General features: G+C 40.9%; 1 protein-coding gene and 1 long non-coding RNA gene across 4 annotated transcripts in view; one reads left to right on the top strand and one right to left on the bottom strand.

Annotated features, from left to right (window-relative positions):
* The window catches only part of LOC109966107 (uncharacterized), a 24,243-nt gene extending 10,690 nt beyond the window's left edge, over positions 1 to 13,553 (top strand). Inside the window, exons 2-3 of one of the 2 annotated variants that reach the window (XR_002275724.1) lie at positions 13,145 to 13,258; positions 13,470 to 13,553. This is a non-coding gene — a long non-coding RNA (uncharacterized LOC109966107). Of the gene's footprint in view, positions 1 to 6,244; positions 6,362 to 13,017; positions 13,095 to 13,144; positions 13,259 to 13,469 lie in introns of those variants that run through there. The other variant, XR_002275725.1, reaches the window with a different exon arrangement.
* Positions 11,468 to 23,248, bottom strand: LOC109966093 (transcription initiation factor TFIID subunit 4). 2 transcript variants are annotated; one of them, XR_002275722.1, is made up of 17 exons: positions 22,374 to 23,248; positions 21,418 to 22,212; positions 20,052 to 20,206; positions 19,238 to 19,357; positions 16,801 to 16,959; positions 16,504 to 16,626; positions 16,105 to 16,194; positions 15,350 to 15,559; positions 15,048 to 15,183; positions 14,477 to 14,594; positions 13,566 to 13,735; positions 13,327 to 13,457; positions 13,079 to 13,204; positions 12,792 to 12,848; positions 12,568 to 12,687; positions 11,835 to 12,448; positions 11,468 to 11,745 (listed from the first exon to the last, which is right to left on the bottom strand). XR_002275722.1 is itself a non-coding variant. In XM_020610701.1 (16 exons), the coding sequence occupies exons 1-16, from the start codon at positions 22,606 to 22,608 to the stop codon at positions 12,287 to 12,289; spliced, it is 2,907 nt and encodes a 968-aa protein (XP_020466357.1). In that variant the 5' UTR covers positions 22,609 to 23,248; the 3' UTR covers positions 11,468 to 12,286. The 2 variants fall into 2 exon arrangements, 1 of the variants encoding a protein (XP_020466357.1); XM_020610701.1 differs by having other exon boundaries at positions 11,468 to 12,448.

Here is a 23,248-nt window from a genome sequence, read left to right as displayed (position 1 = left end):
AGTCCTCTCCAAGTAATGCATTTACTCCAAATGATCCAAAGTGTGCCTCTCTGTGTAATAAGAATAAACAAATAGCCATACCGCATTGGCTTTATTGTCTTACATCAGTGTTGATTTATTCACAGCCATGGTGGGCTTTTGTATGCAGATTGCCTGATACCCCTGTGGTGAACTCCTCCTCTAATCCTTTCAGAAAGTAACTGCACAGTAGGGGAGGAGTTGGCTCTCAAGAGAAATGAGAGAAGGTTCAAAAAGTCAAGAGAACCACAAAACCACACAGGGAAAAACAATCCTGAAACTTTACCCTGACCTCTCCACTGGTCACATCAACAAAAGATATTTTATCCATACAGAGCTCTGTAAAGAACCGCAGTTTGGATGGCAGTGGCAAGTAGGATGAGTGTTATGATATGATGAGAGTCATTTTAAAGAGGCTTAAAGGCATCTAAAAGCTAAAGATGGATGTGATAATGTTTCCTCCCAGGTCAGTGAACCCACGCCCCAGAGAAAATGGCTGCAGCTGACCACATTATGCCTGGTGAGGGACAGAGCAGGAGTGAAACACTGGGTCCATGGTACTGCCTAAAATCAGATTTGGACTCCATTCTTAAATTCAAATTATATTATGCTCCCCAGCTTTTAACAGAGTACCCAGCTATTTCTCATATACGCACACACTGTCAGTATGATCTGACCATGTGTCAGTACTTACTCTGTGTAAGTACTGACTGAAAACGGATACACAGTTCATATTTCACATGAAATACTCGCCAAAACGTTGACTGACATGTTTGATTGATGAGATCTTAGTGCAGCAATAAATGCCTAAAATCTGAAATAATAATCTGAAGATAGAGTATTGGAAAAATATGATAGGCAGGCTGACAGAAAAAAGTTATTGTTTTACTGGGTGTGAAATGTCTTACATTCAAATCCCATTTGCACTCTCTTTTTCAGTTCCAAATCTTCCATTTTCCTCATTTTCACACATGACTGGGCCTCCAGGGTTTACAGTCTCCCTTATGGTGGACTTAACTAATTGAGTCTCTAGATTTTGTTGGCTTGCTCTATGTTTCTACTGAACTCTCTTAAGTAAATTTCACAGTGGTTTGTGTGATCACTATAGCCTCAAGGACTGGAAGTTTCCATGTTTAGTTTTAAGAGTGTTTTGTTCAAATTAAAAATTTCTTATCTGCGCAAATGTGATGACTGCAGGTTGTTGTTATTTGGGAGGTTTTGGGGTCTTATCCTGAATTAATAACATATAAGAGGTCTGCAGGGTACTCTGTTCACAGGTTCATGGTAGTTAATTACTGAGTGAATATCTCCGTCATAAACCCTCAAGCAGTGTTTGGAGCTTTAATATGCTTCAAATATGCCACCTTAGTGTGAGAGGTTAAGCTTTATTCCTATGTCCAGGGGTTAGCATATCATGGCCTTCATACAGTAATAACCACATAAATGTTGTGAATCTTTAGCCCTGAAGGAAAACCAGTTCCACAACCAAGAGTGTAGGTGGCTGATACACTGCCTCTGATTGTATCTTGATTTGAGAGGCTGTCTACTTTTAGGGCTGAGAACAGATACATGTCCCTGTTACTCTGTGCTGTTATCTTCATCAGTGTTCAGGTGTCTGAACACATCTGTATAAAACTATAAAGTCGCCCCAGTTCTCACACACAGAGAATGCACAAATGCCAGAAAGTTGTCCTGGTAAAAAAAGGACTTGTCAACAAAAAAGCAAAGCCCTGCAGACTGAATACTAACCAAGTTAAAGAGCCACAACACAGTCACCCTTTCCTCCCTCAATCTTTGTTGATTTAAAGTTTCAGTGATGCTGCACTGTATTTTCAATTGTTAGGTATTTTTAGTCAGATAGATATTGGATAGATACTTTATGTATTAGAAATGTTTAGTGGAGATAGGATGTCTAGTTAGACTGTTAAATGCTTAGTCATGCTTATGAGTTTCTACAGGGTACATCTGGTCAAGGATAACTAGAGAGAAGAGTTGATGACTGTCAGCAGACAGGGTGTTTAATATTATTATTACGATGTGTATAACTGTAGCCTTAGCCATAATATGTTCTTATGTTTAATATGACGTTACCAGAGGTCGTGTGAGAATGTTTTTAGCTACACACCACTTAATCAACAGACACACACACACATTGATTTACTTCATGTTTTGACTACTGCTATGACCAGCTGCAAAGCTGGTAACAGAGACGTCTCGGTTGACGTTTCTGTGTAGTATGGAGCTAGCCCAACCGAGGGGATATAATGTATAGGCCTGGTGGGTTCAGGGTCTTTCATCTTACATCTGCCTGCGAGCAGTTTGGAGGTGCAAGATACCTGAGCGTGTAATGTTAATTTTACCTGTGATCCTTTGAATAAATCAGCACTGTTTTGAAGTTACTTGGACTGTCTTGTCTTTCAGAGTTAGCAATGGTAAGAAGAACCACAGTCCTTCAATGGAGATAACGGATCCTTTAGAACACCCCATTTTCTTTGACTACTGAAGAAGTATAGATCAAACCCATAAGAGAGGAGGCTGTGGCTCAGGTGGTAGGGCTGTTGTTTGTGTTCAATTCCCGTTCTCCCTAGTTGTGATAAGTGCCCTTGGGCAAGACACTGAACCCCAAGCTGCTCCCAATGTCCAGAGCAGCACCTTGCAGGGCAGCACCGCCATCGGTGTGTGTGTGTAAATTTCGCCATTGCAGGACTAATAAAGGGATTGATTGATTGATTGATTGATTCCTCCCACTCCTGCAGGAAAAGTTCAGCTCTATTTTTTTTTCTTTTACTGGCTACAATTTAGCCAGAAGCAAAATGATGAATGCAATTCTGCAGCAATTGTTGTTTCTACCAGATAAATCATGTGACCTGATTAGGACCATGGGCCAGTGTCTTGGCAGTGTACTGAAAGGATATTTGCTAACTCATGGACTTGATTGGCAAATGGGTAATTTTTAGTAAGATTTATGTTGTTTATACCTGCAGTTATCCAGTGTGCTAAATTTGTCAGCTGGACCTGCGTGAGGTTCTTTAAGATGTTTCATCTCCCATCGGGCTTCTTCAGTTCTGACTGACTGGTGGGGAGTCCCAGGTGTTTAACTTCTGTGGAGCTGTTAACACCTTGTGGGCCTTGGAAGTCAAGTGTGGGTCATTGCCCCACCCCACCATCATGTGGGTTATTAGGGTCACATGAGTGAAGGTGTGAATGAGTGTTAAGCCTGTTAAACACCAAGGCAATCCCACAGTCTGGCAGTAGTCAGACCCCCTGTCTGCAGGTCTTCAGGTGATTCAGCATGTTGAATCACCAGTGGACCCTGTTGGTGAGAGAGACCACTCTGATTGGCTGTTCTTAGTTAATGATTCCAAAAGACCAAGGGCTGACAATGCTAGTGCCATTTACAACTTCTTATCAGACATATTCTTGATTAGAAGAAGCTATAAACTGACTGTGGTGAGTCTAAGTGGTGTGAAAATGATAAGTAAAAGCTGCTTTTTTAACAGGTTGTATGTATATTTACAGTTGTAGGTCTTCCGCTTTGCCTTTTTGAATGACAGACTACTCCATCCTCCTGGTATGGAAAGTTATTTCCTCTCATGCAGATGCAGAACGTATATGTTGGCTGGTAGTCACTATGGTGTGTTTATGTGCCACTTTATTTGCCCAGATGAAGGCAATGTGAGGTCCTTGACTTTAAATGTGGTGTGTCTCTGCCCTTAATCTGCCTTGGGAGGATGTCAGGACTGCACTGTAAGTGGATGATGAGTGGTAAGGTGACCACCTCCTCAGTTTAGTGATGATTGTTCCAGTTTGACATAGCTTCTTTCACCCCTCTTTCAAATAATCTGCGTTCACTGGCCAAAATTTGTAAATTGATGTTTTTGCAGGAGTGTCTTGTCCTTCAGGTGCAGGTGAACTGAGTGTTTTCTTAAGGAGTTGGCTGTCCTGTGTTGTTCCATGCAATTTGTTTAGCGGTTGTTTTTGTTTTATTTTTTTCTTATTCTTCGAGGTAATTAATCATAATTTCGACTGTTACAGGACACTTGTAAGAGTTGTTTAAAATCCCACACTAGGTCGTGTCTGTAGAGCCAGTTTAAGGCAGTTAACCCGAGCACTTCTGATTCTAACTGTTCTTTTACAGCTGCCAAAGTTCAACCATATGAATGTCAAAACTTGGTAAATGGCCGTTATTGCCCAGGTCTTTATTCTTGAACTCACTCAGCTTTATTAGTCCCAGCATGTGTTCTCTGTCTGCCTCGTGGGGTTGCCGAAGGTTGAACCATTAATGAGACCTAGCAGGGAGGCTGTGAGGTCAGGCAGTGAGGTTCATGTACTTCTACAATGTTCACATTCTATATTGTCAATTTTAAAAAAGTGATACAGCATTAGGTTTTCACTTACAGTAACATTAGAGATCTTCTTTTTCTTAAGAGAAAGTGGGTTGACAAAGTCGAAGCAGCCAATCGGACAGGCTACCAGCAGACGGTGGCTGTAATTGATGGACACCTGGCATGCTGTGTGTGCATGGCGATTGTAGAATCCATAAAAAAGAGATGTTGAGGTAATTATGTTTGTCATGATATATTGAAAGCAGGAATTGGCAAGCTAATCAGAATGGCTGACAGCTGTAGCATGCAGATGCTATCAGACCTCTTGTCCATGGCAATAAAATGAAAGCGGGTCATTTTAACAGGTAACAGATGTTCATAGCTAATTTGTTCAATTATGCGCAGAAGATGCAGGCGGAGGTTGTTTCTGAGCCCTAAGGGACCTCCTCTCTCCTCTTCCTTTGCTTACAGAATGAGCTGAGCAGCAGAAATTCATATCCAACATACTACATGAAGCATGGTGAAAATGCTAACATGAACGCTTGGGTCTGTGATGATACATATGGTTTTTTGTTTTTCACAAAGCCAATGCTAATTACTGCTAAAATAATTATTTAGAGTGATCACTGGGCTCTTTGTCTTTATGATGGCAGGCTGGATATGTGTTTCCCATGTAAAATATTGCATATAAACGATCCATTGTGACCAGGTTTGTGAGAAGGCAACATCATATGTCCAACATTGACATGCGTATTTAAAAAAACACGGAATAACAAATCCTGCCTCACTGAGAGTACAGGTGAAAAATGCGTTGGTGATCACTCGGAATTGTAATGTTATTGTTAGCAATGAGAGCTTGTCTAGCCCCAGATTGATGTAATACCATGAAGTTTCCTCTACAGAATGGGTTTATCCTGAGCTATTAGAGAAAAATTTGATTTGGGAACCTGCCTCCTGCTTGTCTGCCAAGTCGGTGCAATTGTCAGCAATTCTAAGACTGTATGACCATTCCAACTAGTCAATCATCGGTGGAAAGATCCATTTGATTCCACTCAGCAAAACCTAAACAAGCCAAAACAGTTACTTTTGTCAAAAGAAAACCATAAGGGAAGTCATCACAGCTGTTAACGGCGTTTTAATTTTCTACTGTTTTTAGGGCTTTAATATACAATGAATAACGATTTGTTGAAATGATAATTTAGATGTACCACTAATTAATCATTATGGCTGTTTTTCATTTCACGTTTTTGCCTCCCTGTTTTCCAAGGTCATGTTGAGACTGATGATTCCAACAAGCACATTGTGTTATCTCATGGTTTTTTACACAAATACATCATTATTTTTGTTCCTTGTTGTGACTTTACATCGACTTACCTGTATATTAATTTCCCAGAGATTTATGCTAACCTTAACTACAATTACTTGCCTAACCCTACCTTTAAACTAATCTTAAATTCACAAGGAAGGCCAAGTCCCCACAGTAACGAGCACGCGCGCACACACACACACACACACACACACACACACACACACACACACACACATTGCTGGGTGAAAAGTAGCAAAGAGTACAAGTATTTAAAAGGTTGAATGTTTCCTGTTTTAATCCTAAACCAAACCTTTTAGATCTGACAGCTGTGGAATGTGAAGACAGATTGGAGATTTTTCTAGTCTGGATATCAAACTAGCTTTTCTGATTCAGAGAGATATTATATAATCTTACTGTCTCTCTGTACATTTTTAATGCTTCAAAGTCCAAATTCAATTTCAGATATTCTCTTTTTTCCTCGTCTCATATATATATGTATATATATATATATTTCTTTCATTCAGTGAAGACGGATGGAATTTATGGATGATCAAGCTGATGACAATGCGCATGTCATTGTGTACATTCGCAGGTTTAGCCGAGTTTTGCTTTCCCATTGTTTCCAAGCCGAGACAAAACAGACAACGTCCCATGTCGATTGCAGTCATTTGTCCCAGTAGTTGTATTCCCACTGCCATCGAAAGCTGAGGTGTGGTGAGTTTACGTGGGCTTTTTGGGCAGTGGGAAAGGGGCTTATGCAAGTGTTATCAGGGTTCAGTGGACTCTGGATAACCACATTTTTAAAAGCCTATAGACTATATCAAAACGTGAAATTTATTCATTCACTTTTATAGCTGTCACTCAAAGACATTATCCTGTGAGCAGCCAGCAGCCTCTCATTATGCAAAATCAAACAAGACAGTGGAATTGAGTTTGGTGTCCCAGAGTAACATAAGCAAATATAGCCTGACAACTCATATTGGAAGAGACTTAGGAGTCTGCCTATGCCTGGATATCAAGACAACAAAGACAATGGTTTGGGCAACTACAGGCATGAGTTATGTTGTCTGCAGAGGGTACAGAACAAACAACTTTCTAAGTCTTAAATCCACCAGATCTGAAGGAATATGAGAAAGTGATTTGGTGTGATCCTTAACGGAGATGTCCATCTGTGTGTATGGGTGTGTGTGTGTGAGAGAGAGAGAGCAAGATTGTTTTGTGTGTAAAGATTCTCAGATCCTCCTGCAGCAGAAGTCAGGAAGTCAGTTCTTGAAAAATGTAGCATCTGTTCTGCTTAGAAACAAAAGACACTTCAAAGGAAATGACTGTTTTAATCAGCTGGACAGTTATTTTTCAAGTTCTGACATAAGGCTATGCAATATATGGACCTAGATCATTCAAGCTACAGTGACAGATGACTCGTACTGTATTCTAAGGCTCTGCTGTTGTCAGACATGAATGTGGTGAGACAGTGCCCTCCCATGGAGCCAGTCTGCTCTGCTACTTCAGGTACAACACACTTGATCTGCTTTCTCTACTGTCCAGATACCAGCCTGGTGTAAGGATGAATCACAGCCAATTCTTTTAGACTATGAACTGTCCCAAAACGGTGAGAATTTAACATCTTCTTCAAAGGCCACTATCAATAGCAATATGGAAAACTAAGCTATAGAGGAAAAAGAGTATTGACAGTGTTTCATAAAGAACTTGATTTTGAGCCAATGAATGCTATAATGTATCTCTGCATCAATGTAACACTTGCCAAGGTCTTCATACTGTGCAGTAGATCATTTTAAAATATCCATAGCCATAAAATGTCACACCAGTAAGTGAATGATGACAGAGGAATTTTGAAACTATTGTACCATGAACAGCTTCATCCACTCACTCCCAGGACTCATAAATATTACTTTAAGTGCCTGAGCTAGGCTGAGCCATTTTTGTGAACATGCTAAGACAAAGAACCCAGATCTGTTACTGCCAGACTATAGGTTTTTTTTATTCTGATTCGCAGTGGCTCATGCATTTACAAAGCCATATTCCATACGACTATGATAGGCAGAAGGAGAAGTAGTTCCTACTGACTGTGTGTTATTTAGACTGTCCTGATGACAGCGTATTTATTTCTGTGTCCCCTGTTAAAGATGAAATATACATTTACCCCAAATTAGCTTACTTATTTTAGATATAGATCATTTAACATGGGAATCACTCCTAGAACAGGAAACTTTGGGATAAGAAGTATTTATTTCAGGATCGATCTGCACATCAATAGTTTACATTACTGCAGAAAAATGGCTTTTGTGAAAAATGGCCATCATTGTGTATGTGGTGCGCTATGCAGGCGCCGGTGTTGTGTGTGCAGGCGGAGTGGTTGAGTGTGGAGGTGTGTTAAATGTTGAAATATTTTGAACTTTGACCCCAGTTTTGCTGACCTTTGTTTGCTTGCCCAGTCACTGAATGAGCTAATGTGAAACTAGTTAGCCTACTTGTGCTTCTGTACAATAATATGAGATCAAATAAAGACAGACAAGTTGTGAATGCAGCGAGAGACTACCAAGATTGTTTAAAAGAAACAGTTTGCACCTCTAAAATGTAGTGATCTACTGCTAGCAACATTAGCATTGTACCTAAAAAAAAAAAAAAAAGCATTGTTTTGTACATTAAATTTAATGATGTACTGTAGCTATAAATGCTGTAGTTGCATTTAAAACTCTGAGTTTGCATGACATAACATCACTTTTACCTTTACTTTTCTGAGTTTAGCTATACTTTGGGAATGTTTGACTAAACTTAAATGAGAAAATAAGATGACATTTTTTAGTCAGGGATTTAAGAGCCTGGTAGACAATAGTGATGTCTGAAAAACCACTGAACCTCAGCTGAATTTGATAGATCTGTTTACTTTGCTCTGGTAATGTTACAACATTGAACCTACACATGCAGATTACCATTACCACCCTGCTACTACTGGTCTTGAAGGTGACAGTAGGCAAATTGAGCAGTTATTAAAAACATATTTATTATGGAGAAAACATCCTTTGATGATGTCTCAAGGTGAGAAGGAAATTAATTCTTAATGTGCCATGTTTTCCAGAAGTGACGGGCTCCTAATTATTTGATTTTAAGGACTCAACCTCATCATTCTCCCTCCAAAGTGATGTTGAATAAGTTTCAAGGACAGAATATTAAAAATGATATTTTTAGAGCAACAAGTGAAGCCTTGCATTTTGCAACCTGTATAGCCACTAAAGGCCCGATAGGCCCCCCCCCTTTTGGAAACATTTTGGTTTGTAGCTAATAGCTATCATGGTAATGAGGTGATTGTTTTAGAAAATATCATTTTAATCACAACAAAGAATGTTGACATGACAAACTTTAACGTGAGGTTCTTTTTAAAATCCAAATTTCATTGAATCCATTGTTTGTAGTTTTAACGGTTTGTGAAGTCTGTTCTTGAATTCTTCTGCTTCTGATGCAGTAGTTTGGGGTGAAATAGAAAAGTCACCAAAATGTAAAAATACACATTAGTTTTCTGCCTGTAGTTAAAAATGTCTGTGTTTTGGTAAGGAAGGGCTCATGTATCCTGTCAGAATCAATAGCTTGAAAAAGAATTATAAGATGCAAACTAGCTAACCGAAATAGGGACATTATAAAATATAGACTTGTTGACACACGTATCATGATATATATGCTGAGAGTGAAACTAGCGCATAGACTTCAGCTCAGTTTACAGATCTTGTGGATGAATATGGAGCCAACAGCTTGTGAGGTAATCAAAAAGCGGTGGATAGGAACAGTAATAATCTTTTGAATTAAAACACTTGAAAAAGGGTTAACCATCCACACTAGATAACTTCGTCTTTAGCGTCTTAATGCTGCTTGTTTCTCCCCTCAGTTTTGCATATCATTAACATGTTCCATCTCTCTTTAGGTCCACTTTCTAACTTCAGTGTTAAGTACTTGCTGCTTCTTGGACAGTCACCTGTGTTCAGAAAAGCTGCTGATGAACCAGAACAATGTGTGCAGAGACTGTTGCCTAAGGATTGTAGGCTCCACTGTGGCCCGTAAAGACCAGAGTAGCCAAGTAGCCAAAGTAATTAAGACAATCAAGATAGAGATGAGATGTGTTTTTGATTTAATAGAGATGTTCTCTCTCAATTCATTTATAAAATAGCAATTAGAAACCTTTTTCTTAAATTCAGATATTTACATATAAACAAGTAGCTGTGCAAAATTTACAAGATATTAGCAAGAAAGCATATTATTCATTTATACCAAATATTAAACCTAAGTATATACAGTAATAAAATTAGCCCATCAGCACTTTCATAAAATAACAAAAGGTATAAAGAGCTAAATTTGTATGTGCACTAAAATAAAAGTTATAAAGTGGATCTTATCTAGTTTTAGAAACCTTCCCTAAATGATAAATAGGAACGTAAAGTGCCTAACATCTGCATAGTAAATGTATTGGAATCTGAATAAGAAGTGAAATTTCTCTTTCAACCAATATGTCAGGAAGAGCTGAATTATCAACACCAGTGATTACATCATGCACAGCGCATGACACAAATAATCATTTCCAATCAGGCAAAGATAAACAAAGACAGCTAACAAAACAATAAAATGCACATCATACAACTCTGGACAAATGTTGGATAGATGAAGTTAAGATGAACAACACATTCAGATCCATATGGCTTAATCTGGTAAGAAGGCAACTCAGCAGATGACAAGACTTGTCAAGGTTATTCACTAAAAATCCCACAGGCATTAAAACTCAAAATATACTAAAATATAGTATAAATGTGCAATAAATTAAAAGCTCTGTCAAGAACTTAAAGCTGCATTAATTAAAATTTGGCACAAATTCAGATAAATCAAGTAAAAAGAAAAGTGTCCAGAAGTGTTTTTCTCCCTGCTGTGTCAACACCCCCTCACCTCCCCACCCCACGCTGCTATCATCAGGCCTTGTGTTTATTTCCTTCCTTCTGTGGCCGGTGTTGTTAAAATCTGCACCTCGCCTCTTCAACGCCCCCGCTGATCCGAGGTTATAAGATGCGTTGTCAGACCGGTATGGCTCATTTCAAACATGAAGTACTGTATGTAGGCTCCCTTTGCAGGTACAACCCTGGATGTTGTACCTATCCATGGCATGCTTTTCCTTGTTCTTTGACTTATCGACAATGTTACAGCGGTGAATTATCATCTTAGACATGATCTAAAGCTCAAAAAATGAGGTGTACATATGTTCTAGTATTTCTATGCAGAAGCTACTTGGTTTATACATGTCTCACAAACTCTTGGACGTGAGACTTTTTTCTAACAAAATTAAGTATTACGTGATATTTTGAATGGTCATAATCTCCAGGCAGTTGCACGTGCGCGTGAGGTTGCCTGACATCCACTGGTGCCATTGCAAAAGTGGAATTTTTTTGACTGCGCGTTGTTTTGTGGATATATGTGATGTTTCCAATACTCGGTGGGACTAATGTTTCTGTAAGGTTATAAAGAATTGTAAGGCTCGAGAAGTTACTGTGTCTGCATTATGCCAGTTAAAATATGGAGTTTCTCAATTACCTGCTTTGTTTAGAGCGTTACACCTCTCTTTTCATTGGTACATATACCGCTGTTTACCCATCTATGGAGGAGAAACTCAAATAAATTAATGCCGTCGCAGTTTGTGGTGCTGTCCACTTTCGACAACACCGGCAACAGAAATTGTGCACGTTCATGAACTATCCTCTCGTTTTTATGAAGAGGCTCTCTGGTTTTATCATTCTGAAAAAATTACAGACTATTTGGAGTGATGAGGAGTGCCAAGCTAATCTAGAGTAAACACTGAATGGCTGGAAATGAGCAAAATGAGCATGCCATGGGCACTTTAATATTAAAAGCATTCAAAGGACCAAAGTCTATGGGCTCTATATTCCATACAAATTGGTTTTGAAGCCGTTATTATGGCTGCGATACATGACTGCCGCAACTGTCTCCAGCTGTTGTGACCACATCGGACTTTTCATTTCAGAGACGGGGCAGGAGTGGCAGAGAGGGGTTACTGCTTGAGTTTGTTTTGAGTCTCACTTCACCCTTAACAGTCAAAAGTTAGAGGGAGAAGTTAGTTAATGCAGCTTTAAATAAACAGAGTGTTTACATTAACATGGTCAAACAGTAATTACCTTACTGTAGCAAAATCTGGTTGTTGTACCTCAATCTTGGGACCACTTCACAGAGAATTACTGCTACAACTCCAATGTCAGGGAAGTGACACTGACAAGGTTTTCACCTCTGAAGTGCTCTGTTCACTTTAAAGACATTTTTCATGTGTGTAGCATGAGTGAAGGTTGGTTGAGTGCAACTGGTCTCTGAAGAGCAAACCGAGCAGAGGTGGATTGAAATCAGGGCCAAGTTCCAATATTTGCTCTATCTCTGCAGTGAAAATACAAAAGGCCTGTGCTTGAAAAAGCTTTTAAAAGTTGACGTCTCTTCTGATAATCTTCTTCCCACAGACAGATGCCTCATCTTTCAGCAGTGGGTGATCAAAGAAAGTACCAGCAGAAAGGGTCTGAGCTGACGTCAGCTCTGTTTCCTTAATGCCACTGAGCGAGACTAGTCATTTTAAATGCAAGTGCTATTTGAGGAAGCCTTTATAGAGCAGGTGTGAGTGACTGGTCCCTCTTTCATTCTCCAGGCAGAACAACAGGTCCCTGAGGTTGACTCTGGTGATGCGCTGTCGCATAAACGGTCTGGAGCCGCTGGAGCCCCCGGCCTGGGAGGGGCCTGACGCTGAGCCCTTGAGAATGCAATAGAGCAAACACGAGAGATATTTAGGTTTTTATTGACCTCTTGTGAATATGAAAAAATTCAACATAAGCACAATTCATCTGTAGCAAATGGTTCCATATTCCTCACCTCTGCATTGGCACCTCTAACAGGAGAATCCATTTTCCGTTTCTTCCTCGGGCCAATTGCTGCCAGAGCAGTTAGGTTGGCTTCTCTCTGCCTGATCTGAGCCAGCTCCTGCTGCTGCATCTGGAATGCAATCAGTAATACGCATATTAGTCTCGCAGACAAACTCATCATAATGCTTCACAGAGAAAGCATCCATATAATCACTTATCGTAACAGATTCTTACCTCTTTGGCCTTCTGTTTCAGTCGGAGCTGCTCAGGGTCCTCTTGCCGTGACCGAGACTGCGGTAACGAGAGGACATTTTAATATTTCAGGATGGATATGTTCAAATTATTCAATGAATTGTTTTATTCATTTGCTCTGCCCTAGTTAGCATATTTGCTCTCTGACACCAGAGAAAATGTACACTAATGATGCTGACCCGAGACCTCGCTCGACTTCTTTATGCAGTTACGACAGGAAGAATCCTACGCACTGTCACTGATCCTGCAAGTCCTTGTTATCTCGTTACCTTGGCAGCCTTCAAGAGAATTTCTCTTTCCTGCTCTTCCTTCCTTTGCTTCTCCATCTGATCCAGCTGCTCGAAGAATTTCAACTGGGTTCTCACATCGCTGGCCTGTTCATACAACTCGTCCTCCTGAAGGTTGAATGAAGGAAGATGTCGCAAGCAAGGACGAAAAGATATATAAAGGTAAATTTAAACTGTGTTAAATAGCAGTGTGTCTTGCCAACTCTGAAATTACTGTAATGAATTATCACCTTGAAGGTTAGGTTCTTCTGCTGTGCCACGTGAGACATTTTTTCCAGCAGGTTTTGTAGTCGCTGCTGTGCAGCATGGGAAATGTAGCTGATCACCTCTGTTCCCAACTCGCTGACACCAAACTTCTTACCTGTCACAACAGGAGGAGTGTGGATGAAGATGTCAAGGGAGTGAGAAGGTGCCAGCCACCGAATGCAAGAACATGCTCTACATTTTTTCTCAAGTTTATGTATCTCACCGATCTCCAGCACTCGTTGAGTGAGTGAAGTGGTGGAAAGGAAGGTCTCATCTTTACAGGAATGAGTCACCATGCCAACAATCTCCGAGTTGGTTGCCATTATACGGGCGCTCTCCTCCGACAAGTTGACTCCCGCCATGGAGGCCACATCGTTGATATCATCATCATCCCTGGGGGAAATAAGTGTTGAGAGAAACACAAACACAGTAATTCCATGTACTCTCAATAGTAACCCTCAGCAGAGTTCATATATTAACGCAAACCACACAACTGCAAACTATCCCTAAAATTATTATACTGTAATTAGGATTTGAAAACTTTGGGCCCAGTTAGTGGTAGTATGGAAAATACACTTTTTGTTTATTTTGTAAGATAGCAGTTAAGCAGTATTTTAATCATTGATCATATAGGAGCTACCAGTAACCCTTTATTTAGAGGCCATTAACTATGTAGTAATATGAAGAAATTGCTAGTATATACATTAGCCAGGGAAAACAGGCAAAATTAGTTTATGAATGACCAGAAATGACTGGGAAATACTGCATAAACTTTAAAGTAGTTTGGCCAGTAATTCTGTTGTAATAATAGGCATGTGGCCACTGGCGGTACTGGTTGTTTCGTAGAAATGAACACTACAAATTTCATTGGTTATCTTTTACTTACTATTGTGTAAATTTTATGGTTAGTTGCAACATAATGAAATAAATAATATGCATTTTCACTTTAAATACTATCCAGTGACCCATTTCTATGAAATTTGTGCATATTTTCCAAATATTACATAATGACAAGTACTATGAAATATCACTGTAGTCACCTTTCTACTGCCTGTTAAATGGTTTATATGGTACAGTATGTAGTTTTCTACTATAGTATGCACTGCTGGTTTAGTGTATGAATGTGTCACAGACCTGAAGGTTCCCCCTCCTGTTTCTTTCAGCTTGTTCTTCTGAGCAGCAATGAGAGGGGCCTGACTGATTATTTGTATTCCTTTGGCCCCAGGAATCAACATCTGCTTCACTGCAGGAACTGATAGACAAATGGGGACAAACTCAAGTTCAGAGTTTTGCTGCTAACTGAGAAGAATGAAATGTAGTTGCACTTAAAATTGTCAGTATGTAGTTTAAAACATGCACTATGATATGATTTTTTTTAAGAATCATATTTGGCATCTTTGTATAAGCTGAGTATCATGCAATTACAGACAGTATCCACAAGGTGGCAGCGCTTCCATATTGTACATAGTAAATGGGTTAAACACCGCATAAACACTCATGTTTTTGTGTTTTCTGTGACTTTCTTTGGTGCATTTGTTTAGCAACCCACAACTTCCCAGGGCCGCTCTGGCGTACCAAGTAAAGAAAATAATGAAATACAACATTCAGAGCATTAGTACTGATTTTACATGAGCACAGACAAATGGTTAACTCCATAGTTTGCTCGCTGAAGAAATCAAAGTTTAAGTGACTTTTGGACACACACCTGTCTGCAGTTGTTTGACCAGCTGTGGCTGGCTCACAATGATGCGGTTGTGAGGTTGTCCTCTGAGTGTTACTGTGGGAGTCTGAGCTAGGGTCACCTGCGGCCTCACCATCACTCCTTGCTGCTGTGGCACAATCTGCGCACATTCAGAAAAATAGAATGTGAAACACAGAATAAAAGCACAGACAAAAATAGTCCAAAGTATAAGACGTAAAACCTGAAGTATAAACTTTTACAGTGTCCACTTATGTGTACATTTCAATTCAGAAACGGCTAAAAATTCCCAGTAGCAGCAAAATTACCAGTCCAGGTTTGCTGTGAGGTGTCTGAGTGAGGTTGATAACTGTGGTTTTGGTCACTGCAGTGCTGGTGGCAGAAGTGGCAGTGGTGGGGAGAGGAGGTCGCAGCACCACAGCGGTGAGGGCCTTGGAGGGTGCAGCAGCAGGCGGGGTGCTCTGCTGGATGAAGGCCTCTGAGTCTGGGGTCATCTCACGCAGCACTGGGAGACTTCTCTGCATGCAAAGGACAGACTGCATACTTAGTTTGATGAAGTCACTTAAAATTTGTTTCTACCTTTTTAAATAAAAACTATTGGACATCCCACTGGAAAAATGGTCCAGGAGCTATTTGTAATGACTACTTAGTATTTCCCAGTGTTAAATCACGAAATAGAGTGCACATAAATACATTTTTTATTTGTTTAGATTATGGTTAAACTGATTTCTTGATTTAATAATCAAAAACTAGATTAGTTCTTGTTGAGTCAGATAATGCATGTACTTCCACACTGTGCATGCAAATGGCACCATTTCCATTCATTTACAGCAGTCTTCATCTGATTTACAGTGATGACTCAGTCCAAATTCATGATTTAGCAATTAAGTGACATCTGCATGAACCGACAGCCATGACAATAACAAACTATTTCTATGTGGCAAACGCTCAACAATCACCGTCATGCACACGGTGGGTACATTTTAACCAGTGTCAGGGTTTCAACAAACACATAGTGTCGACCATTACATCTGCTTATCTGCCAGTGAGTCACTGATCTCACCTTCAGGAAAGGCACAAGGCACGGCTGCGGTGAGGAGTTGAGCTCTTGGTATAACCTACTGGTGAAATCTTCAGGCTCTATCTTTGCTTCCTGTTGTACAATAAACACAAAGGATCAGAACACAAAAAAAATATTCATTATGAAAACAGATTGAATGACAAGATTACTCCGACAGTCCAAAGACGCAGTTTAGGTTGACTCTAAATTGTCCATAGGAGTGAGTGTAGTTGGTTGTCCACATGTCAGCCCTGTTATAGACTGGCAGGGTGGACCCTGCCTCCCACCCAATGTCAGCTGGGATTGGCTGCGGCCCCATTCAGGATAAGCAGTATAGATAATGACAAGAACAGAGATGAGGGAGGACATGATGGAAAAAGACAGAAGAGGAGAGCAATGTACCAGCAGGCTCTTGACCAGCTCTTTGACCCTGGCCGTCGTCTCAGATGACTGCTTCCCACTGGATGCCAGCTTGATCAGCGTGGACAAAAAGTTTCTACATTTTTTCACATTCTCCAGTGTCTCCTGCAAGCACATACACAGAAATGGCTTTCTTTGTTAAATACATACATCATACCTGCTATAGACATGTGAAGCAGAACACAAAAATAACCTGAAACTAAGTATCTCTATTAGTCTGTTACTTTGATTTTGACCGATTAGCCAGACAAAAGCATTCAATGTTAGTACTTCTCTTACAGCTGAGACGGGTGTTGGAGTGACAGGGGTCGTCGTAGTGGCCCCAAGGGGCCCTGCCCTCTGTGTTACTGCTGTGGCTGCAGATCCAGGCTGCACTGTGGTGGGTGTTCCCAGCGGTTGTCCCGGGGTGGTGGCAGTTCCTCCCAGCATGATTGTGTTCTGTTGGAGTCAGTGAATAATGTGCAGTCATGAGATGAGATGCAGGAAAATGACAAGATCACAGTAACAGCTTTGACATGTCACAGTTTTCCAGGAGCTTAGGACATAATACTATTTTGTTTTCCAGATTTTATTTCTCCAAGAAAGAGCTACTACATACAGTGTTTGCTGTAACAGGGATCTGAACACTACCTATACAACACACACACACACTCGGGTGCCTCACAGTTCTCAGTTTCCAGTCCTAAATTACAACAGACCTTTCTTTTAAAATATTATGTACAACACATATGATGAAAACTAATTAGGTTTAGTAAAGTAATATTAGCCTTTAAGGGGACATGCATGGTAAGACTGATCAACAGAACCAGCAGGGTACTCAAAGTGAGGTAGCAAAAAAGCCAGCCAGAAAAGATGAGGAAATGAACCATGCTGGCCTTGATGCAAAAACCCAACCTTTCATTGCAGCTATCTGGCAAAACAAGTTGATCATACAATATATGAAACGGGTTCTGTGCCTGTTTTAATCAGAGTAATTAGTCCTGGCTGGTCCGGGAGAGATGCATTTAGCCCTACTTTAGGCATAGGAGTCAAAGTCTCATGTTAGCTTTCTCATTCTAGGAGGTTATTTATCCAGGATGTAGGAGAGCTGCGAAGCTGTTCCCAGAAAGTGGACAGTGATAGGACCAACATGTGCACATTCCTCAGGGATTGGAAATATAAAGAACAATTTGTTCTTCTGACTGGTTTTATTGGTGTCCTGGATTATCACATTTTTTTCGGTGCATACTGTTGGCAACCTTAACCGAAGCAAATGGCTTCTGAGCAATGCCAGACCACAGTGAGTAAAGCAGTGTTTCTGGGCTAACTGTGTGAACATTAAAAAACAAAAAGGTATTTTAATGAAACATTAAGGAAAATGGGAAACAGCACGACTGGGTTTTTTTTCCCCACAGCCAAGGAGACTGCACTTTGTCTAGAGTGCTCTGGGTGACAATTACGATGATGACACCACTAACGTCATCTGTCTCTCTGAGTCATAGGAAGTGCAGAACTAGCTGGTTTCAGAAGTGGCACGTATAAATTCTGAATGACAAGCAGAAATCTCATCTATCTGCAACCACAAAAAAACTCTTTTCAGACATGTGAAACAATTTTTATATTTGAGGCCAAGTATAAAATGTAATATGCAGCTAGTTGAATATATGGACCATACAAAGCAAGATGTTTGCATTAACTTTATCACCTCATAAGCAGAGGTTACATTAACCGCATATTTTCAGTCACTGGCAGAAATTGTTTTAATAATAATGGAAAAATCTGAAAGGCCGTTTGTTATTTTGACAGATGAGAAGACGGAGGGTGATCTAAACTAACTGAAAGTTAGGCTATTAAAGAGCATAATTATTCCTGTGGCATCGATAAACAAGGTGAAAAAAGAGGAACTGATACAGTGGATGAAGCACAACTGAGAGCACCTTGCTATCTGGGCGCTGACAGCATGCTGAAGAGCCATAGACTGGAGACCACAGAGCGTATCTGTGACCACTACAGGTGGCAGAGGAGTGCAGCTGTGCCACCACATGCAGCAGATTCCTCGTGGTGGGGAAAATCCCACGTTCAGAGCAACTTCTAATCACTTCCCAAGAAAAATGTTCCCCGACTTCAAACCTTTGGCTAAAGTAGAGCTGGCAAGTCCGGTGCGGCAGCAGAGTGCAGGTTCGGCTTTCGGATCAAAATTATAAGTGCTGTGATAAAACCTAGTGACAATCACCTCTACAGCAGGCCAGCTGAGTCCAGTTCAGTTAGCTGAACGTCTTGTAAATGGGTTGATCTATATTTTAATGGCATCTGTCTAATTTTGTAAAATCAGTTTTCATATTTGCTTGTTAACACACAATGGCCACAGTGTTTTTAGTGGCTTCTGTTGTCACTGGTGGTATTGATCTGGAACATAGCTGCACATTAACTTGTTCTGTATATTAATTATTAAAAATGAAATGAAAATCAAATCCCATTAAATATGTCTTATAAAAAGTTCAAATTAAACTGACAGGTAATATTAAATTATGACAATGAGAAAGTCTAGCGTGACCTCTGCTCATACGTGTTCAGCACTGGCAGACCCTTTGTGATGTAATGGAACTATGTAATTCACTCAAAATCAGTTGCCATTCTTTGTGGTGAATGACACACACTCAGTTGGCATCTGGTGCTTGATAACTTTATACACTGCACAGAGAATGATGTACCCAAAGGGGATGTGTGGAGGAGTTACCTGCAGTACAGGAGGCCTCTGCAGCACAGTGGTGGCCGTCACAGTACTTTGGACTGTAGAGCCCTGTTTGATAATGGTGGTGGGGGTAACCGGACGAGCCAGCAGCGATGCGCCTGGAGTCTGAGGAACAGCAGAGGACATGAAAAAACAAACAAAATTTGCACACTTTGGGAACAGCAGAGGACATGAAAAAACAAAATTTGCACACTTTGTTGTATATTTAGGTGGATAAGAGATTTCAGTTTTTGACAACACAGTAAAGCAGTCAGAGTACTGAATTCTTCATGAAGCCACTGCATGGTGCCTTTAATGCCCAAACAATGAAGGAAAAAGGCAGTTCTCCTTTTATCCCCACTAACTTCTCCATTCTGGGGATTTCTTTTGTTTTCTTCACTCATTTTAAAGTTTGATGCAAAACTCACAAAGTCAACTCTGAGAATGGGTTTGTTGGTCATTTACCATGCAAGTGAAACCTCTAAGTCACATGTAATTAAAGTAGGTATTTGTGTTTACAGGTGTACACTGTCATTGTATTGGGATGCCTAAACAATGTATTGCTCCATATCAGTACTGTCCCAGTATTATGGATGCACCCATCCCACTTCTCTGCTGATACCTAAACTCAGGGTTTCAGCTCATATGATTACTGCATACTTCACATCGTGGAACTGATAGGGATCATCCAACAGTGACAAAGAAAACGTATTTCAAGTGCATCAGTTCATCTGGTCAATACCCGATCTGGTAAATAAAGTCATGTAAATAGTGAGTCAGTATATCCGATCTGTGCCTGTGTGTCTAGCAGTCCTGGTACCTGTAGAGAAGTAATCTGGACGGGTGGAGTGCTGGTGGGGGCTGCAGGTCGTGGTGTCATGGCGCTCTGGGACTGTGACTGAGCCTGTATCTGAGCTAAGGTCTGCTGGTGAATCATCAACAGTTGCCCAGTCTCACTTCGAACCAAGACCATGCCTGCAAGAGGCAAACGTCAGGGGATTAATACGTCTAAGGTCATGGCTTTTCTCTCCTGGTTGGTTTCACCAATATACTGTGCATGGAGTTGTGTGCGCTACTTATCTGTAGGTAACAATGGCTGTTATTTCAGTCTATGTATGGAAATTATCAGTTGGCCAGCAACTGGTCAGAACAAAATGAGCAACAAGCATGGATGGATATATAATGCAAATTTTTTTAAAGCCAAGCATTCTCATCTTGGTAAAGCTTTTTCCCCTCTTTCCACCAATACTTTATTGAATGCTGTGGCTTTTTTGTTTTCATTAGGTTCATTCTGTCCTTGTAAATCACTGATTACAACCCAGTATTCTTATGTTCTTCCTTTATATATACTGTATATGGTTCTTATTATTAACATAGGCCAGTGCATTGCTGTGCACTGGAGCCTGGTGTTATATACTCCCCATCCAAAAGGTAGTACCAATTTACAGAGACTAGACAGAAGAATTAAGTAGCAAATCTAAAATTTGGTGTGCTCAGTTGTAGATGGATGTTGTTGTTAAATCCTCATTTTGTTGTAACTTATTATGCTCTGACAAGTCGCTCTCTGGCTGATGTAGCTCTAAACACTGGCCTCCCAACCGGAGCTAATTTACTGTACATGTAATGTTGCTTCTGCACTTGAGCAGTTCATACTGTCTTCTGGCAGAGAACGTCTGAATGAGCTCTTTAGTAAACTGGGGGTAAAGTCTAAATATGTCAGTGAAAACACTGAAGTAGTCATAGTAGACATAGTCAGAGGCAAACAGTGTAATCATCTGCCTTTACAGACTGTGTGAAACACACATGCACAGGATAGCTACTTAGGGATGCACAGTAAACAGTTGTGGGTATGAAAACAGTTGTCTGCTGTCTGTGACAAGACAAAGTAATAATCGCAACAAAATGTTAGTTTGATACACTACACGAGGAATACACTGTGTGTTAGTTGGCTGCCCTTTAGGCTTTCAGTAACCTGATCCGTGGCTTGGGGCCCAAAAGACAATCAGTGCTGTATCCTAGCTGTTCCCACAAGAAAAGCTAAGACGTGTACAAATTAAACAAAGGTGCATTTGTATTTGATAGCAGCCCGTTTCTGACAAAGTGATTGCAAGAGGCAACACTGTTTCACAACTAACTTGTTAAAGAAAATGTCCAGGTGCTATTGAACTGTAAACTCTATAAGTTACCTGCAGGGAGCTGAATGTTTTGGATATTTGGGGCGTTTGGCTGGGACTGAGTAGGTCGAGGGGCCAACACCTGTTGAGCAATAGGTCGTATTCCACCAGGAGGAGTGGCAGCCAGTGCTGGTACTGAAGTCCTCGAGTTCTGCAAAACAGTCGGGCTCCTTATCGTCGCTGTTGTCCCTGTCGAAGCGGTGGAAGCCACGACTTGTGCACCGGACTGCACTGTAGTTTTTGTGGAGTCGAGTTTGTTGATAAGTGAGCCAGTCGTGCAGATAACATTGACGGCTGGTGATGTTAAGACTGTGGTCGGGATGCCTCCGCTTTGCGAGGTGCTAACGGGAGTTTGCATAGGTGGCCTCACAAGTGTGACTGTGGGTACACTTTTCACCGAGGGCTGGCAGGAAATCACAGTAGAAGTCACAGTATTTTGCGCATTCGTCGCAGAAGTTCGGATGATAGTACTGGATGTTGTAGACAGAACCGCTGCACTGCCTTTACTCACAGAAACAGGTCCGTTGTTGATAAGTGTGACAGCGGATTGTGAGTTGTTGCCGCTGCTGTCAACAGACGCGACTCCGGGGATGTGACAGTTCATCACCACGGCGCTTCCATTCAAAGTTTGAACACCAGTCGTTCCAGGCGTCCCAACACCAGAAGTTGCATCTACGTCCCCCGGTGTGGACTGGCTCTGAGCGACTGTCATGCTCGGTCCCGCCGTCGATGGGGTCCCGGCTGCTTCATCCATACTTGAATTGTGGAACCCCGTACTGTTAATGACACCTCCTTGAACTCCCGTTCCTACAGCACCGGAAACACATGAAAAACAAGGGGGTGTCGAGCAACTCCGATTCGTATTAGTTTCGGGACATATAAAAGTCACGTCAACTTAGCTACACTGAGTTGAACAACGTGACAAAAATTGGCTAATGTTAGCTAACCGGAGTGGGCAGCTATCTTACCTGCTTTAGCAAGATCTTGTTGTGAAAGTCCCATTTTTCTACTCTGAACATTGGAATTACTACGTGCTGCTAAGTTGCCGACGTGATTTGCTGCAGACTGGATCCCGATTGTTGTGTTTACGTGACCTGCTGCTGTTAGCTCAGACTCCAGAGATCCGACTAGATCACTAACTACTTTTTCGTCTACCTCTGTGCTGAAGAAAACATCATCCAACAAATCGGAGCCCGCCGCCATCTTTGTCTAGCTACGCTCGATCGTGGAACGCATGCGCCGATTGGATGTACCAACTGTGACGTGGCTTCATCAGGTTCTGTGATTGGTTCCTTGTAGAAAATAAAGGTTGGAACAAATGGTTGCGAGCTTCAGTTTAGTGCTAAATCCGTAGTACACCTACGGAGCAGAACAGTAATACCACCGAGCGCGCTCCCCATGCTGGGACTTTATCACATTGGGGGAACTCTCATGGAGAGTTTCAGTTTGTGTCTTTGAAGATTTATCAACAATATCGAAGCATTTTGTACCCATTCGAGTTTACGGTAGACGAATCAAAATGGCTGCGTTGTTGCTATTTCACCACGGGACCCACAGCAGCTGCCTGAGCGCTCTTAGAGAGACATCAATGATGTTTGGTTATCTGGATGTCAAACTCTAAAGAGCACAGGTTAACAGTTGACAGTTTATACGTGGTTGTGCAACATGCTCAGGCTTTTTCACGCTACAGGGGTACATATATACGTGGAAACCTCTTATGTTATCAAAATAAATGTATATCAGAACAAAATATCAACAATAACACACTGTCCGGTTACCACAACTGTAAGTTAATATCCAACATAAGTCAAATGACAAATTAAGCAGTTATATGGACTGTCAA

This window comes from Monopterus albus, unplaced genomic scaffold (genome assembly GCF_001952655.1).
Source record: "Monopterus albus unplaced genomic scaffold, M_albus_1.0 scaffold106.1, whole genome shotgun sequence".
Classification (NCBI taxonomy): Eukaryota; Metazoa; Chordata; class Actinopteri; order Synbranchiformes; family Synbranchidae; genus Monopterus; species Monopterus albus.
The sequence above is the reverse complement of the archived record's forward strand: the minus strand, read 5'-3'. Positions and strand labels throughout refer to the sequence as shown.

Bases quoted from the DNA above. Each gene is read 5' to 3' on its own strand.
- LOC109966093 (XM_020610701.1), bottom strand. From the start codon at position 22,608: ATGGCGGCGGGCTCCGATTTGTTGGATGATGTTTTCTTCAGCACAGAG. The intron at 16,627-16,800 runs GTAAGAGAAGTA...ATGTGCTTGCAG, and splicing joins CTCCAACACCCGTCTCAGCT to GAGACACTGGAGAATGTGAA. The intron at 14,595-15,047 runs GTGTGTGTCCAA...TTTGTCTATCAG, and splicing joins GGTCAAACAACTGCAGACAG to TTCCTGCAGTGAAGCAGATG.